Source organism: Xyrauchen texanus, chromosome 39 (assembly GCF_025860055.1).
Source record: "Xyrauchen texanus isolate HMW12.3.18 chromosome 39, RBS_HiC_50CHRs, whole genome shotgun sequence".
NCBI classification, from domain to species: Eukaryota; Metazoa; Chordata; class Actinopteri; order Cypriniformes; family Catostomidae; genus Xyrauchen; species Xyrauchen texanus.
In genome coordinates, this window is record NC_068314.1 from 3,600,319 (window position 1) to 3,620,100 (window position 19,782).

At 36.8% G+C, this 19,782-nt stretch overlaps 2 protein-coding genes across 5 annotated transcripts in view; both read right to left on the bottom strand.

Moving 5' to 3' along the window:
• The window catches only part of eml6 (EMAP like 6), a 93,145-nt gene extending 91,811 nt beyond the window's left edge, over nt 1-1,334 (bottom strand). For both annotated transcript variants that reach the window (XM_052111916.1, XM_052111915.1), the window contains exon 1: nt 1,138-1,334. In XM_052111916.1, coding sequence (XP_051967876.1) covers nt 1,138-1,334 — 197 coding nt within the window. The remainder of the gene's footprint in view (nt 1-1,137) is intronic.
• Nucleotides 1,335-6,440: 5,106 nt separating this feature from the next.
• The window catches only part of LOC127633045 (spectrin beta chain, non-erythrocytic 1), a 106,385-nt gene continuing 93,043 nt past the window's right edge, over nt 6,441-19,782 (bottom strand). For all 3 annotated transcript variants that reach the window (XM_052111912.1, XM_052111913.1, XM_052111914.1), the window contains 10 exons: nt 19,648-19,782; nt 18,253-18,391; nt 17,198-17,282; nt 16,588-16,784; nt 15,008-15,105; nt 14,439-14,493; nt 11,247-11,455; nt 10,813-10,986; nt 10,660-10,702; nt 6,441-7,981 (listed from right to left, as the gene is read on the bottom strand). The exon at nt 19,648-19,782 is cut by the window's right edge and continues 110 nt beyond it. In XM_052111912.1, the coding sequence (XP_051967872.1) occupies nt 7,751-7,981; nt 10,660-10,702; nt 10,813-10,986; nt 11,247-11,455; nt 14,439-14,493; nt 15,008-15,105; nt 16,588-16,784; nt 17,198-17,282; nt 18,253-18,391; nt 19,648-19,782 (1,366 nt within the window). In that variant the 3' untranslated portion in view covers nt 6,441-7,750. The remainder of the gene's footprint in view (nt 7,982-10,659; nt 10,703-10,812; nt 10,987-11,246; nt 11,456-14,438; nt 14,494-15,007; nt 15,106-16,587; nt 16,785-17,197; nt 17,283-18,252; nt 18,392-19,647) is intronic.

The following is a 19,782-nucleotide window of genomic DNA, read 5'->3' on the forward strand; positions in this document are numbered from 1 at the left end:
GATGCATCGATCCGTCTGTGAGCTGACTGTCTAATAAGCGTATGGAGGGAATTGTGCATTGATGTCCAGATGGCATCAGGTGTCTTAGTGTGACTCAGATACAAACGATATTGCCATTGATGAACAACGATTGTCGAAATACTACAATAAAAGATAGTGGATAATATAGAAACAGGTAAACAAAAACAAACAAATAAACTACCCTTACAAAAAATTACTTTGGTGGTACCTTGATGGTTTTAGATGGCATTACCATGGTACAGCATAAGCCCAATAACATGGTACTACCACGGTACATGTTCAAAAAAACATGGTATTACCATGATACTTTAAAGAATACCATGTTACATGTCCCAAAACTATGGCATTACCATAGTACATGTTCAAAAAACATGGTATTACATGATACTCCCCAAGATACTTTAAAGGATGGTACATGTCCCAAAACAAGGGTATTACCATAGTATATGTCCAAAAAAATCCTATTTCCATGGTACATGTCCAAAAACATCGTATTTTCATGGTACTCCAAGATATTTCAAAGAATACCATGGTATTACCATGGTACGTGTCCGATAAAATAGGGTATTATCAAGGTATATGTCCAAAAAACATGGTATTAGCATGGTACTCTAAGATATTTTAAAAATACTGTGGTATTACCACGGTACATGTACAGAAACATGGTATTACTATGATACTCTAAGATACTTCAAAAATACCATGGAATTACCATGGTGCATGCCCAAAAAACATGGTATTACCACGATACTTAGAAAGTACCATGGTATAACCACTGCACATGTCTAAAAAAACATGGTTTCAGGCTGGGACATGCAAGGAAAATATGGTATTACCATGGTACTCCAAAATACTTTAAAGAATACTATGGCAATACCATAGTACATGTAAAACTAAAAACATGGCATTACCATGGCATTTTAATAAATGGGTTGTTGTCATGAAATACTTTAACTGTGGTGTGACATGCTACACTCCATCTAAAACTATTTTAAGCAGCTTTCTTTCTTTTACACAGAATACCTGTTCTTTTAAATCTCAATTCAATACAATTCCATTGTACTTTTTGGTACTTAGAAAGAATGAATGATCAAAAGAATAAAATGATAATCTTACCTAATGATGTCATCGTTGTGTCCCAAGTAAAACTTCTGGGTGTGTTCTCTGGTGTTGTAAACCACTCCAACTCCAGCCACGAAATACACAATCTCCTTCCCAGCAGTGTAGTAAAGATTATTCCTGCACTGGTGTCCTCTGTATCCATGAATCCACTCCAGCCTCAGCTGACAGTGGGGAGCCGTCTTATCTGCCATGCTGTCTTGCTCTCAGGATCTCTAATGGTCTAGTATTCACAAATTTGTCATTTAGCTGACTAACAGTACACTTTCTAGTGGAACAATCCCTCTAGTGTTAAGTGCTTCAGACAAGGACACAATGGTGATGGATTCTACAACCTTACAGTCACTAGACTAACCCTTTGGCACTGCCACCATCCAATGCCCTCTTGAAGTTCATGCATGCAGCATGGGCACCATACCTGCAAATACAAGCAGTTCACTGGGTCACCTGAACAGGTAAGGGCGTGCGAGGACACAAATGGGTGTCATGAAGAAATCAGACTAAATTGATGAGGAATAATTGGATTTTTGGAGACACACTACACTGCAGCATATGATACAGTCAATAGAAGCATGGAATTGTCAAGAATGCTCATAAATGTTCATAATGGAAGAGCTGGTTGCACCTACTAGCCATTGCATCAAGGTTTAGAGTACACAAGACAGGAAAGAGCATGGTAAATCTGTGCATGAACATGATCAAATGATACTACCAGCTGATCTTGGACCACATAAATCTACAACAGCCTCATGCATGCATCTATAGCTGGAAACCTTGAACACATTGAGGTATGACCGTCTTCGAAGGGTTTTGGAGATCGGTCTTCACCAAGGAGACCTCAAAGCCACCGGGGTATTAAGCTGCTCTAAAGGGCAAAAGTCGGCGTGTTTGCCTCCAGAATGTCAGAAAAGCTCCAGAATTTAAATATCCAGACGATTGTGGACCACCCTGCATCATACAAATGACCAGACCTTCCCCAAATACGTCTCCACCTTCAACTTTCGCCCAAAGCTCTTCAGTTCCCACTGATACTCAAGCAAACTCCTCCGTTCGACCACTTAAGCATCAGCAACCGGGTCCGGGATGCAAAAAATCCTAATTTTAAACGGAGGAACAGAGCCACGGAAGCTGGCTGAGGTGGATTAATCTCTCCACCGCAAAACCAGCGCAGCTCTAGCGGTTTAAATGCGCTTTAAGTTGCGTTATTGGCGTAATATCTTGGAGAATGTGATTTCTGGTTTCTAGTAACCCGTTCGGCTCGGTTACTACGACGCCTTGTGGCCCGTTTCCGAAGATGCCGACTAGCTGAGAAAGAGGTGTCGCGCGAAGCATCATGACGGGATTTGTAGTTCTACATGTCTCCAATGACTTCTCAGAGTACGTAGAACTGCGAGGGAAATGACTACAAATCCCAAGCGTAAGCAGCAGTGCGCTGTCCAGCGTGCTGAACATACGGGTCTTCCGCCAATAATACTCTTACTACATCCCCACAGAGGCTTAATATTTAATTCTTACATTAAAAGTGTTGGGTGCATATTAAAAAATATGGAATATATATATATATATATATATATATATATATATATATATATATATATATATATATATATATATATTATAATTATAAATTATAATTATATTAATAAGTGTTAATATTATTATATTAAAAAACAGGGTATTAAGAATATTTTCGACGGAGAGCAAAAACTGGTTTAAGCATTTATTTATTTATTACATTAAAGCAGTGCAGTGTGTATACAAATGGTAAAATATGTATTATGCTAAAATTGAAAACACAATATCAATAGTAATATATATATATATATATATATATATATATATATATATATATATATATATATATATATATATATATATATATATAAACAAATTAAATTAAACTACATTTACATATTCTTATTAATATATCTAGTAATATTATATACATACCACATTACTATGTTTTCATATATGTAGATGTAAAATATTGTATTAAGATGTATAGGTTATTAAAACGTAGATATTAAAATGTATATTAGTAATAACAAAAAATAATAATAAAAAAAAAAAAAACGTATTGCTAATGGAATTTCTTTCATGATTTGGAACCAGTTCAAAAGGAATCCAAATCAAAATGGATAACTGAACATTTAGATGAAGACTTTTATATTTTTTGTTAATGCCTCCTGGAGGTATTAAGGTAACCTCCATACATGCTTATGTTTAAATATCTTTATATATAACGTTATAATGTGAATAGGCTACATACCTTTTTTTTTTTTTTTTTTTTTAAGTATTTAATAAATACATCTTTTCACACAGTAAATTTTTGTTCATATATATACACACATGCCTGTGTTTTCAAGAGGACATCCAAAGAGTTTCTGTGATAACCTCAGAAATACATCAGCTTTCTTAAAGGATTTCGTTTTTTACTAGTGGTTAAATTGAACTGCTGTTCTCTGGAGTTAATAATCATCACCTCTGCTTAGCTGCAAATGTAATACAGTACTGTAGACTAAATGCAAAAAAGCTGTTTAAGGCCTCAGATAAAAGAGTGGAATTAGACCGCATGAAGTGAGAATGGATATGTCCACGGTCACAGGGAGGACACGAGGAAGGGCATTCCCAGCATCCCCCAGCGGAAGGAAATCCTATGATGACTGATGCTGCTTAAGATGGATTCACGTGATTTAAGAGCTCAGCGCACCTGTCAAGACCTTAAAGGGAATTAATGGTGCATATCCACGACATTTAAAGGTATAATGCACCCAAAAATAAAAACAGTCATCATTTAGTCACCCTCATGTCATTCCAAACATGTTTGACTTTCTGTCGTGGAACACAGAAGGAAATGTCAGGTAGAATTTTAGCCTCAGTCACCATTCACTTTCATTGTATGGACAAATGGAATATTCATTGAGCTATTCCTTTAAATACTGAAAAAAACATCCATGATTTAATTCAAGATGCCCATAGTTTTGCTTGTAGGTAAAATATTAATGCTTAATAATAATAATAAAAAGTCATAATTTCTGTTTAGCATAAATTTACAATGCAATTGTAAATAGCAATGTCAAAATATATCAAATAAAACCATTGACAGCAATAAAATACAAAGCTCTGTATACAAATTTGTAACAGTAGTTTCTATACTAGAAAACACTATATTTTTGATCAGCTAAATTAAAAAATGCAAGCTTGTTGAACTTGGGTACACATGTAGAAATCACTTATATACAGTATATATACACCGATCAGCCAAAATATTAAAACCACCTGCCTAATATTGTGTAGGTCCCCCTCGTGTTGCCAAAACAGCACCAACCTGGATCTCAGAATAGCATTATGAGATAATATTCTTCTCACCACAATTGTACAGAGCAGTTATCTGAGTTACTGTAGATTTTGTCAGTTTAAACCAGTCTGGCCATTCTCCGTTGACCTCTTTCATCAACAAGGTGTTTCCGTCCACAGAATTGCCGCTCACTGGATGTTTTTTTGTTTTTGGCACCATTCTGAGTAAATTCTAGAGACGGTTGTGTGTGAAAATCCCAGAAATACTCAAACCAGCCTGTCTGGCACCAACAATCATGCCATGCTCCAAATCACTGAGATCTCATTTTTCCCCATTCTGATGGTTGATGTGAACATTAACTGAAGCTCCTGGGTGATTGATGGTGCCAGATGGGCTGGTTCTGATGATCTGCTGATCTTCTGGGGTTTTCACACACAACAGTCTCTACAATTTTCTCTGAATGGTGCCAAAAACAATAAAACATCCAGATAATGTTGTGGCTGATTGGTGTATAATCACTTATATATTAAATGCAGCTGAAGTGATATGAAAGGATGTTCTGCAGATTCCAAGTGTTCTGGCATGCTGGCTTACTGTATGTGTGCTCTGATGTTGCGTGATGGATCCTTTGCTGAACGCTACACTTTATGAACTACTTGCACACATATGGTGCTTCCAGATGGTGCATGTGTGTGGACCTGTTTCTTTACAACTTATTAGTTGTCTTCCCCCAAACCACTTCAGCAGTGGTTCTCAACTGGTGGGTAGTGACCTATAAATGGTTGCGGGGAAACAAAATGAGACACAAATACGCTAAATGACTGAAGTTCAGCTTGCACGTTAAGGTCTGCTTTTGACCATGACACACAGAAGCGTCTTTGACACGGTAAGCCTTTGCAAAATCAGGTCTGGCACTCAGCACTATCTTTGTTAGATAGGCTAAGTCACTTGTTAAATAAGTTCTGGGATTTCTTGGTCCAGGTACGCATGGGGCAAGTTACTAGCCATTTAAGCCATTTGGCCAAGCTGGCCCAGGCACACATAGAGATTTGGTTTATTAGCTTTATGCCGTTTGGCCAAGCTGGCCAAGGCACATCTATCGAGCATACACTCGGTGCACATGATACTTAAGAGCAGCAGCAGTACACACACTTTGGTGGTAGATCTGCTTTGTTGAGGGGTTATGTTTTGTGTTAAGCATTTTGTGCAGCTTCCCTGCATTGTTGGGGGACTGTATGCACTGTATGTTTAATTGTGCAGCAGCCTGTACTACACGCTTGATGCAGCATATCTGTGTATGTTCTTGCCATAGCATGTCTTCGTACTTGCGCTGCAGCAGAAGCAGCATTGCAGATCTAGTCCACCAAGACAAAAATATATCAATATGTCATACACACATTAACACACTTAATCTTTCAGAGGCTTGTCAAACTGTACCAAAAATCAGATAAAAAAAAAATAAAAATGTGGAATTCCCTGTGCGCTCTATCCCTGTGGAGGCATAGTGACTCGCCTCAATCCAGGTGGCGGAGGACGAATCTCAGTTGCCTCCTCGTCTGAGACCGTCAATCCGCGCATCTTATCACGTGGCTTGTTGAGCGCATTACTGCAGAGACATAACGCGCGTGGAGGCTTCACGCTAATCTCCACGTCATCCACGTGCAACTCACCACATGCCTCACCGCGAGCGAACCACATATTATAGCGACCACGAGGAGGTTACCCCATGTGACTCTACCCTCCCTAGCAACTGGGCCAATTTGGTTGCTCAGGAGACCTGGCTGGAGTCACTCAGCACATCCCGAATGCAGGTTTGGAACGTCTTTTTCATTTTTATTTTTGGATTAATACCCCTTTTATAATATTACACATGATTAAGCCTAAATCATGCCCAAGAATAAATGTACATTTACAGACTTTTATTTTGTAAGTTGAACCTGCATCAACTCACATACACAAACACATGATCTACCAATGCAACACATGAGTCGAAACAAAGTCATAATGTTTTTAAGCATTTAATGACAACGCACATATTTAACAGGGCGCAAGGGGGGTTAAAGTTCTACAGGTGCAGTTTCATACATGTGCGTGTCGGGCCAGAGGCTTCTATACGCGCTCAGGGTGCCCAACATTGCAATTTCATTCCTATTATGTTGCTTTTGATTGTGCAGAAGATGAAATTTTCATTACAATAGATACAGTGACGGAGGGATGCGCACTATGTATCAAAGAGCAGGAGGGAACGGGATGAAGCCAAAACGAGAAAACAAAGAGAAAAGATAATGCTCAGTGCTATAGCCCACAAGCAAGTAACCGTATTTGTTTTGTTTTTTTATACTTTTTTGTTGGAGTAACATCATTACCTTTTACCAGTAAATGTTGCACTGTTCACTTAACATTGATGCTTTAAAGTGTTTATAATACATCACATTTTTATACTCTGTACTAGAATTATTCGAAACATATATTATGATAAAAACCCAAGAGAAATGACAATTAACAAACAAATAAGGAGAAACAAAAAGGAAAAACATTTTGTAAAATTATTCAGGTTACTAGTCCTCTGTATATAGCAAACATTATTACAGCTTGTAAAAGCGTTTGGTACGACCCACCTTCATTTTGATCAAATTATACAAGACTACCATGCCTTCAAGCAAACGTTAATCTACTTTCATATTAGCAAGTATCTTTTTAATCAGCTTATAATCACTAAAAGGCAAATTCGACAAAACTTGGCATAGCTATTTCAGCAAATGGAATTCTGCGATGGTTCGCTAACGTGGAATTTTATTGTTCCGTACACGGAAAATGGAATTGTTTCGAAGCATCTCTGTCTTGTTCCCGAACAACAAAAAGAATGAAATTCGTTGCGTCTTCAAGACAGCCTCACAAAATTGAGGAAATTTGTTTTTAAATATCCAGACCCCTCAAAAGTAACTCGCAATTACAAAAAAATGAGAGACAGCAATATTCAGGAATTGTATGGTAGATTCATTTCAAAATGAACGACAATAGAAGCATAAGAGCATAAAAAACCCCACATCTGGTCCTTAGAACATCCGAATCGGGAAAATTCCAGAAACATGACACACTCGACCTCTTTTTTTATGGATACATTTTTTGCGTTTTTGTACAACTTTGGAACCCAATTCGCGGGGTGTCAGGCACAGAGAGTGGCGTCTTCATGAGCTTTGCATGCTGGGATATCACTGGAGGTGGGCAGACACAAACAAAATGACAACGTGAAAAGAAACAAAGGGGGAAATGAGCGAATCGAATGTTTTCTGTTGCCGCGGGATCTGGCGTCTACTGCTTCTTTTTGCTGAAGAGACTGAAGCGTTTCTCTTTGTCTTTCTCCTTATCTTTCTCACGTTTGCCAGGGCTGGACTCGGTCGTCAGGGTGACGGTTGCCGGCAGCGTGTGGGCGCGGCTGGAGGCGGGAGTGCTCTGGTTGCTAGGCGTGATTTCTGATTTCTCTAAGGATGAAGTGACGCTGCCGGCGTTCTGAATGGCCTGAATCCATGTGTTCATCTCCTCCTGTGAAAATTGTAAGACAAAGTTGTTTTACTTTTATGAGATTTAACTGTTATAGCCCCTAGATAAATGTAAAATACATCTTTAGATTGTACATTGTACATTGTGTATACTGTTAATATTGCATGAATTGTGTTTATTACGCAGGCGTACTGAAGGGTGAGGGTCGAAATCCCTTGTCTCTTCAGATATATCAATACATATATATATCCTTTTATATCAATATCTATCTATATTCTGTTGCTTAACTTCCTTAATAAAGTGATGAATTAACTATATGCATGATCACATAATCAATTTTATTTTTCTTATGCATAACTGAAATATACGCTGAATCATATGTGTGTTAAGAGTTAATTTTTGATTTCATGCACATTCCTTGAAGCCTCTCTCTCTGTTCTGCACGGAGGCTGACTTGAAGGTCGTCTTGGGAATAAGCTTGAGATGAGACACCAGGGAGAATGTTAAACATATGTTCCAGATGTATTCTGTGGTTGATTTTTACCTGTCCATGACTAATTATATGATTTAAAATCCTATGTGATAGCACTTGAATAAGTAGAAGTGTAAATTTTCTCTTATTATTTCTTTCCTCTCCTTTGCCTGAGGGGTGAATATTTCTTATCTCACTGTTTTGGTTAAAATGACCTGATAAATGTGTGCTCTGGTTCCCTTGTGCGCAGAGAAACACGTCAGTGTTTCGTGTGTGCGTATTGACCTTCTACCCAGGTTTTGAACCCAGGGAGACACAGCAGGCAGACTCGAAGACGCCCGAGACCATCTGCGAGGTCACTTCAGATGTAAATCTCGGGCCAGGATGACAATTGCGCTGATTAATGTTGATGTGCTATAGCTATCTATATGTTGTGACTTTATGCTCTGTTAGCCAATCAGGAGTGAAATAATAGAATGTACTCCTTGCAAATGGTATAATTGATGTAAAATTTTGTGTAAGGTATGAGTTAGCTTTCGATCTCCTCGTGATACTTTGCCGCTGGCTCTACCAATTTCACTGCAAACTATTCTTCAGTAAATTTTGGATTCTTTGATTGAACTTCTGACTCCTGGTGGTTTTCTTTCTCCATATCTGATCGGGTCATAACTGTTATACCCCTAACAGTACATACTCTTATTTTGTGCTGTACAGAACAGGTTGTTAAACAAAATCACTAACCCTATCTGAAACATTCTATGAACATTAATTTATATTTATAAAACCTAAAAATTAACATCAGATAATGTTTTACCGAAGTTCTTTTTAGGTTGTCAAAAAAAACCTTTCTGAAACGTTGTGGTAACGTTAGATTATAGTTATAAAATAAACCATAGAAATAACAATTAGAAAACTGAATATGCTCTTTTTAGCTCGTCACACAAAAATGATCTTCAACGTTCTGGGAATGTTAGATAATGGCTATAAAATAAAACAGAAATAACCATTAGATAACGTTCTGTACTAGTTATTTTAAGGTAGTCACACAAAAACCTCCCTGCAACATTCTGGGAACATTAGATTATGGTTATAAATTAAACCTAAAAACAACAACAAAACATAACATTCTTATAACATTAGAGTTTTACACAAGTTCTTTTGAGGTTGTCAAACAAAAACCTTCCTGCAACGTTCTGGGTGCATTCAAAGTTAGTTTATGACTATAAAATACAAACCAACCAAAAAAGACTCATTAGAGAATGTTGTCTAAAAGTTATTTTTAGGTTGTCATGCATAAACCTTCCTGCAAAGTTCTGAGAAAGTTTGTTTATGGTTCTAAAAACAAATCCTGAAATTACCTTTAAAGAACATTCTGCAAGTTATTTTAGGTTGTCACAAAAACTTCCTTGCAACATTCTGAGAACATAAGTTTATGGCTATTTAAAAATAAAAAGTTGGTTCATGCCTATATATAAAAAAAAAAATCCCAATAAATATCCACAAGATAACGTTCTGGGAATGTTATTGTATGGTTATAAAAGTAAAATTAAAAAATAACTATTAGAGGATTTTCTGTACAAGTTCTTTTGAGGTTGCAACACATAAACGTCCCTGCAACATTCTAGGAACGTTAGTTTATGGTTAAAAAAATCCCCTAAAAATAACCATTAGAGAACATTCTGAATAAGCTCTTTTTAGGTTGTCACACAAAACCCTCCCTGCAACATTCTGGAAACGTTAGTTTATGGTTATAAATAGTAGAACCTGCAGAGTACGTTAGAAATTGGTTCCCAAAAAAAGAACCAATCTGGAACCATATGCTAACGTTTGGCAAACGTTCTGTGTTTGCATGGGGATACAGTGTCAGAAATTCACCTTTTTTAATTTAAGGGGCAAAAATTGGCACTTGTAATTTATTCTACCATTTTGAGGGCATGTTTTTTTTCTAACAATATGAAAACCCATCATGTGTTGCCCATTGATGTCAAACACTTTATGTTAATCAATACCAAATTCTCAATTAGAACAATTACGGCTGTTAATTACACAATCAAATCAACAAAACTACAAAAGTGGCTGTAAATAATATGTGAGATATCATAACACAATAAACGCTAGGATGCATTTTAAATAATTGGCTGGCTTGTAAGTTGCATTTAGTACAATTTCCACCAGGGGGTTAAACAAGGCTAAACAATGGGTGCAAAAGGGAAAATAAATATAAAACTTATGATAAAAGGAGACTTACATCATCTTTGGCTTGGAACAGATACTCGTTTCCATCAGTAACTCTGTAAAGAGGAACAACACGTTCTGTCAGAACAGAAAACCTCTGAGGAAATGATTTCGATATTGATTTAGGGGTGAATAACCAATGCGATGTCTCTAGTCTCCTCCTCACCTGAGTTTGAAAACATGCTTTTTCTTCTTGTAGTCGATGGCAACCTCACAGATGGCATCTTTCAGGCTGATGGGGATCTCGTTGTGGTACGGGATGCCCTGCCCGGCGTTCTTATTGTCTTTGTAGAAGCCCATCTCGTGATTATTGATCACACAGTACACGTTATGCCAGGATCTGTGAGGACAGATGCCAAAAGAACAATTCATTAGACTGAGATTCTAGTCTTGTGAGATGTTCATCATAACAAACAAAAGCCGGTCTGCTAGATTTATACAGGAGTATCTAGACTCCATTCGAGAGGAAAAACAGCTCCAGATGCTCCATAATAAACCAGCAGGAATTTCCATGATGACCTCAGAATTCTCTGATGGATCAATTTCAAATGTTATGTCTTAATGTTTAGATTCAGCTTTGCCACAAAATATGATCAGCACCTGCTGGATGCTTTCTTGTTGTGGCCCTCCCACTCGTGTTTGCGATGTAGGAATCCCTCCAGCTGCGCAGACGGCAACTCTTGACCTTTAGCTGGCAGTGTGGCAGACTGGCTGCCTTTTCCACGTCTGTCCGCAGTCGGAGACGGGATCGGACTCGGTTCTTTTGAGCTTCTCTCGGCCACCCCGTTCATCTCTCCCTCAACTACATCCTGAGAACACAAGCATGTGTTACGCTCGTGACGAGAACTAATTTACCATAATTACTGTCAGGTTTTAACAGTCTGCCACACAGAAGTCATGGAAATCACACAAAAACACGCAATAATTCTGAAAGAACTGTTTCAGAATACGTTAGGAGCAAAATCATCTCATTGAGTTGATTCAGGGCCAATGAACTAGACACTAAGAGATTAAATGAAATTATAAAGTGAATGAAAAAGCAAAGAAAAGGGAGGAAAAAACTGAAATTTCATTTTAAAGTCAACATGAAATCAAAATTGAGAAATTGTGATGGATTCATCGGTGCATGTTATTCCAAACGAAAATATATTTGGCTTTCTAATCTTTCATCTGCATCACAAAACTACGTTTCTTTTCCGAAGCTCTGGGAATTGATACAGATTTCCCGATTCCGATTCACAAGCTCTCAATTCAATTAGATTCTGATTCGATATTGATTCATTAGGGTATTTTCAGTTAAAATGTCCATTTTACGTACATTTAAATGAAATTCTCTCAATGCTAATGCTGTTAATTATACAGGGCATCTTCTAACTAGGTACATATGAAAATATACAGAACATTTCACTAATTATATTAGAATATAATTCAAAATGATGTATATTTTACATCATTTTGGTCAAATTTTTAAAAATGAACAAATCCATATATTTTGTCAATAAATATGATAATATATTGCATATATTTTATTTTGCTATAATTATTGTTTACATGCACAGTTGTTACTATTTACAAGTGCTTACATTGATTTATTGAGCACATCCTAAAAAAATTGTACTGTCTCTTTAAGAAAACCGGCAGTTCTGTAAAAGAGCGCCTGTAAAAGAGCGCATATAAACGAGTACTCAAATGGCTTTATCTCATCTGTGCAGTGTGTGATTAGAATTAAATGTGCATTTCTGAACAACAAATGAATGTAAAAGACATAAAGAACATATATATATATATAAAGACATTATTCAACGACAAACAAATTGCGTGAGTCTCAACTTTTGAGTCAAACCAAACATTTACTCTGAAAACGCAGCGAAAGAATCACGCTGCTGAATACTTCACCACTATTGGTTAATGGTAACAAATAAAATAGCTATTCAGGGATTGTTTTAGCAAATTTGCATGACATGGAACACCTACTTTCCACAAACACAATTAATATTTCATGTTGACTTAAAAAGCAAAATAAAAAAGTCATGCAAGATGGAAAACTATCGACAGCCATGGCATACGTCAGGAAAAATCAGCCGTGTCTTAATAAATCAGTTCATTTTCTCATGAACTGATTTTCCTGAACTGATTCAAAGAAATATCATGCTTATATCACACAGAATTCACTCCAGAACTGTTACTGTACCACAACACCAGTCTGACGGCCCAATCGGGACTATGGCGTCCTGCTCCGCTAAAACCACTTTAATGGAAACTCAAACAAAATCTCTTTAAATCCACCATTTCTCTTGAACACTGAAATCTTTGGTGAAACCTTGAAAATTCTTAGAAACAGCCACTGTAAGCTGCCATCTAATCAAGAAATGCATTTAGATGTGAGCAAGAAGTGCAAAGTATAAGTCAAAATGAATGTTTTTGTATATTTTGAATAAAATGAGTGCACATGCAGAATGGACTAATTTTATAACAGCTTTATGGTACTTTTATGAAGTTTTCGTTTTTGGAACTTCATAGTCCCTGGTCACTATATGTTTTCAATGTATGGAAAGGAGAAGCTTGGGCATTCTGCTAAATGTCTCCTTTTATGCTACACAAGTGTGGGTGAATGATGACATTTGGATGAACTATTTCCTCAACAAAGAACACTAAACTTAAAATACAGAAGCACAGATGATCATATCACAAGAGGATATAGACAAAAAAGAAAAATGTCACATATACACAGAACTTATAAACTGAAGAGAATGAAAAGGTTTCATTTATTGTTAGTGTACAGTATTTTGCAAAGGAAGTGTCCACACCGATAAAAGAGTTACAAGATAATTTGATCATTTGATAAATTTAGGGCAAATCACTCAAACCAAAAAACGAACTCTTACCCAAATCTTTTAGATTCTATTGGACTTTTTTTTTTTCTCTCAACACAAACATGTTTCAGATTCACAAGCTCACATCACAAACAAAACAAATGAAAGAAAAACTAAGAAAAAACTATAAAAAAAATGGCAGATGTTTTGCATCTATTTGCCTTACCTTAAAGGAATATTCTGGTTTCAATACAAGTAAATGCATGCTGACAATTACCACAGAGAATAATTCTGTGCTAAACTGACTCGTCCTTGAATTTGTGAAGACGAAGACAAATCACATTTACAGTAATGCACAATGGAAGTCTATGGGGCATGATACAGCACGGGGATTCATCATACACATGCTGTTGCATTATACATGTTAACATGTGACTAGCGTGACAGATGATTACTAATCCTGTCTGAGTAAAGTTATGCCAATATTTCAACTCCTGTAGTAAGCCAGTACAAATGGGAAACTTCCACTGACCGGAATTACTTTGGGTACATAACTGTACCTTGAAAAGTAGTCCCTCTGCTAAAAGAACAATCGAACCTTTACAGCTCAAATAAAAAATTTTTTTGTACAGAACACATAAATCAAGTGCTTTTAGGAGAATATCAGGTGCATATTTTTGCTGTTAACCCCGCTGGTATACTTGCCCCGTAGACTTCCATTAAAGCGCATTACTGTAGATTATAGTAAGCTTGTTTTTACAAACGACAGGACGAGCCGAAATTATTTGAACTATTATTAAAAGGCACATCATGTTCATACGGCACACCTCATTATTCAGACACATTATTGTCTTTGAAAAGTACATTGATTGAACATCATGAGAAAGCATTGTGGGAACTTTTAGCGTCCCTGGCCAGTAGTTCCTGGTGTTTGATGACTGCTAGTGTATTGTGGGTAGGTACAGGAGCGGTAACTAACCCGTGGGGATTCCTGGTCTGATGGAAGTCCGTTCTGGGCGACTTGCTCTCCTTCCCTGTGAACAGTCAATGAGGACGTACAACAGCTTAAATCACACCCCCAAACCTTTAAATACATATACAAACATGACAAAACTTGATTCCAGTTATCTGCAGAACTGATCGATTGATATTGAGCCCTTTTGAGGTAATTAGTGTGAGATTATTAGATTTCTCTTGTGTCTGAATGTCTTGTCGATGAATAATGTCTAAAAAGTGTTCATTGAAATTCAGCAAATTCTGTATGTACAAAATGTATATAATAAATAGATATAAGGCTGATATAAATAAATATAAATAACTAAACATCCTTAAAACAAGATAAAATCATCTGAGCATAAAATATTAGAATGACTAGAAATCAGATGCCTATATATATATATATATATAACCAATCATAACCACAGTGCTAAACGTAGCATTCAATCAGACAATGCAAGTATAGATTTAAACAGATTACCTTCAAAAGTAGTAATGCATCTGTATACTCGTACAGTGTTTTGAGCTGTAACGGCAGTGTTGAGCGGTTACCTCAGCTGTGCGTCTGCGTCCTGCACGGGCTCCGGCTCCAGCAGCTTCCTCTTCCTCTCTTCCTCCTCTTGCTGTCTTCTCACTTCCAATAACTCCAACTAACAGAAGCATCGGAGAAGTTCATCAAACACGGATCTCATTGTGAGTCACAGATGTTTCTGACACATACAAACTTCTCGTTATTTTCATAAACTCCTACATATGACAATAAGGGCGGGTGTGATTTGTTGATCATGTAAATGTGTTTTAATGCCTTGCACACATTAACATTTGGTTTTCTTTGTGCACTGAATACTGTTTTGGTGAATTCAGCTGAAATTGCCAGAATGATTTGTGATAGTCTAGATCAGACAGAATCGATCGAAAATTATAAACAAATTCCCTGTATGTTATTATTTTCAAGTAAAAGTGTGTTTATGAATTTATAACTGTCCTTTATTTTAAATAAATATAGGACTGCATATTTTCCAGCTATTATTGACAAAAAAAAAATAATAAAAAAAAAGAAACACACAGTATATATATAATTTTGAACATTGTATATATTATAATTTGTTCTACTAAATAAATATATTTTCTCTATTTTCAAAATTTTTGTCATGAAAATTCCAAAATCATAAAAAAATATACATATTTTTTTAATTAATTTTTTTTAAATTTAAAATAATGTAATTTCAACACATCTCAGATTCTGTATTGTGTTTAATAGAATTCTGTACTGGAAATGACACTAATTGAAATGTAGAAATGTTTGAAAAATTTTGAAATGTATTTTTTTAAATGTTTAATTTTTTTTTTAAATAAAATATCCAACTCCTTTATTTTGCTAAGGTGAATTTCTTAGCTAAAATTGTATGCATTCTAAATCCACACAATTATATTATAATTTAGAATTGTCTGAAAAATTATAGCTATAAATTATGGCCACTAAAAATCTTCTGCTCACAAGTGATATTTCCTTTGACTTTTCTTTGCTTTGTGTCATCTCAAGCATGCTCTTCACTGACACTTTTGTCCACTTGGTTAACAAGTACACTAACATTTGACAAAATTTAATTAGGGGCAAAATTGTTTGATGTGGGACAGTTGAAATTTATGAAAAATGTATAAAAATAATTTTTCACATAATAAATATTGAAATGGTTTATCTTTATTTCACTCTTGCTTAGATGATCTGAGTTTTAAACTTCCAATAATTTGTATTTTTATAATGGATTTTCATATTTATTACTGAAAGTCTGGGTCTGGGTCAAGACTAAAACGGTCAAATATACACTTAAAACACATTTGAAAAGTATACAAGAATAAATGATGAAGGCCTAAAAAAAAGAAGCTTTCAAGTCAATGTTAATAAGACCTTCATATAACAAAAGCTAAAATATTCAAATATAATTGGTTATTTAAAAAACAACCTCTGAGTCATGAAAGTGCCCGAAGTTGAGGTAAAACACAATGAAATAGATTACATAGATAAATGTTTTATTCTTCTTCCCAAAACATAAAAATAAAACATCATGTTTTTGTGGTGGGGCCAGTGAATGAGGATGAGTACAAATCCAAATTTCTTGTCTCTCTCTTACCGTAGTTAGTCGCTCAAGCGCCGAGAAGCGTTCTTCCCAGGTCGCGGCTGATTTCTCGAACGCTTCGTGTCGTTTGATCAGTTTCTCCACCTCGTCTACGCTCTGTCCCATCTCTCTGCTCGACAGGTATGGCTCCTGTCCCAACAACCACGCCTCTGCCACCCCCGCATCACGCCCGAACTGGTGCACTTCCAAAACTACACATACGTAAGGCACAAAAGAGGAAGTTAGTGTCAGTGAAATTAATGTAAAAGCTGCCCACATCCTTTTTCAACTTCCCATGAAGAATACAGAAATAAGTGTATCAGAACTGTTTAATAAGCACCATGGGAGGTGATGCTCTGACACAAACAAACTCAAATAACTTCACGTACGCTGCATTAAAAACATGAAAATACTCGTAAGCTGCTTTGGAACACATCAACTTGGAAAAATTACTTCCAGAGGCTTCATACTGCAACACAAGCGTTATACAGCCGTTTTTGACAACAGAGCAACATTTCTGGAGAGAAAGAACAAGTGACATAAAAAAAAAACAGCTTCTTCAATCCATGGATGGTTGACTAATTGCCTCAGATCAGTTGTCATGGAAACAAACACTCATACTTACTCAGTCTAAGCCACTCCCATCTGTCCTCCCACTTGTCAATCATATCTTTCCTCTTGTCTGTCAACTGCAGCAACTTTTCTTTTATCTGTGGGAAGAGCAAATAAATGAGTTGAGTGAGACACCATGTAAAAGTGCCTAAAATGCTTTGATCATCAATCCATCAATATATTGGCAATGGTTTTGGGACCAGTATAAAATGAAGATAAATTGTGAATATCCATTAAAGGGATAGTTCACGCAAAAATGAAAATTCTCTCATCCTTTCCTCATGCCATCCCAGATGTGTATATCTTTCTTTCTTTTGCTGTGAATGGTGGCCAAAACTTTGAAGCTAAAAAAAACAACACTTGAATGTGATGTGACATGAACTTTGAAGCTCCAAAAATTATATACATGCAGCATAAAAGTAATCCATAAGACTCCAGTGGTTTAATCCATGCCATCAGAAATTATTTGATAGGTGTGTGTGAGAAACATCAATATTTAAATCCTTTTTTACTAGAAATTCTCCTTCCTGCCCAGTAGGTGGCGATATGCACAAAGAATACAAATTGCTCAAAACACAAGAAGAAGAATGTGAAACTAAAAGTGGAGATTTATAGATAAAAAGGACTTTTGATCGGTTTCTCACCCACACCTATCATATCTCTTCTGAAGACATAGATTAAACCACTGGAGTCATATGGATTACGTTTATGCTGCATGTATGTTTTTGGAGCTTCAAAGTTCTGGTCACTGTTCACTTGCATTGTATGGACCTTCAGAGATGAAATATTCTTCTAAACATCTTTGTTAGTGTTCAGCAAAAGTCAGTCAGTCATACACATCTGGGATGGCATGAGGAAAGGATGAGAGAATTTTGATTTTTGCGTGAACTATTCTTTAAGTCATTTCAGAGCAAATACATAAATATTAATATATATCTAAATAGAGTATATATTTTTTGCAATATCGATGATGTCCAGCCACAATGTACTGCCATCTTACTTACGAGAGGTACTGTAATTCTTGAACATTCTGATTTTACACACTACTTAGGTTTGTTTGGCACCCACCTCCTCCGATGCGTAGTGCTTCCGTGCCAGGAGAGATTTACCCAGCTCAATGCAGGCGGTGAAACTGTCATTACGGGCATCAATTTCAGCTTTGATACCCTGGTGATTGTTCATGAGGAGTTCCACAGAGGACACATCCCTGAAACCAAGCAGTTCCAATAACAGATTAAAACCTCCATGCTAATACCAATCTATCAATTAAATATTGCACGCACATATTATAGCAATGTCATTAGCTTCCGTGGTAACTCGCCTGATAGAGCGTTGGACTTTGGATGCAGAAGTTTGCGGATCAAGATCAGTAAAGCACTCAAGCTGACATGTGAAACGAGAGTGTCATTGCAGAAGCATTACGAATTGACGGGGTTATTTCAGAAAATGTGCTTTTCATTTCGCATTTTATTTTTGGACACTATCGGTTATGTTTAGGTGTTGGCTAAGGGTAAGGATGTCTGTTTTGTTCACCTCTCATTTGATTTTAGATCACTATAGGTCAGGTTTAGATTAAAAATGTCTGATTATGACACCATTTCACTTGCTTTTGGCGCCCCCTGCTGGATATTTCACTGGGAAACTGCAGCAGATCCTGTAATAAGGCACATCAGGTTTTTTGCCACGGTCAAGTAATGTTCATGAGACCAGGCTGAGACAAGCCCTACCCCAGACCCAAAAAATAAGATTTTTTTTTCCAGATTTAACAATCTTCTATTCACATTTTTCAGATATCTTGTACTTAAAAGTATATACAATGGGGCCTGGGTAGCTCAGCGAGTATTGACGCTGAATGCCAGCCCTGGAGTCATGTGTTCGAATCCAGGGTGTGCTGAGTGACTCCAGTCAGGTCTCTTAAGCAACCAAATTGGCCCGGTTGCTAGGGAGGGTAGAGTCACATGGGGTAACCTCCTTGTAGTTGTGATTAGTGGGCACTTGGTAAGTTGTGTGTGGATCGTGGAGAGTAGCATGAGCCAAGCACTAAAATAAAAACTTTATAAAACAATCTAGAGTTCTGGCAAACTTGCTGCAATCTAGCCATAAACTTGCAGCAAGTTCGCCACTTATTATTTTCACATGCAAATGAGCTTGTGATTTGCCACACGTTTGCCAGAACTTTGCAACCCTTCACAGGTCGTGGTGAACCTGCAGCAAACCTGTGGCAACTATGACAAGTTTGCTGCAAAGCTCATTTGCATGTGGAAATAATCAGTGGCGAACTTGCGTCAAGTTTGCCTCAAATTTGCCATAACTCTTGATTTTTGTAAGGGAACTGGATTTAGCAATAAATGCAAAATACAGGTTCATGGCCACTGTAATACATTTTCTCAATTTATCCACGACCGGCAAGTGAAGCAAAAAGTCATTTTTAGACTCTGCATGTTAACACATAAACACACACACCTGGGCTTCTCTTGAGTCTCAATCAGGCGTATAACGTCCTCCATCCAGAGCATGAGGTCGCGCACCATACTGAAGAAGCGGAATTTGTCTCCGGTATCAAGCAGTCGTGCTCGCCGGCCCTCGCAAGCTTCTAGA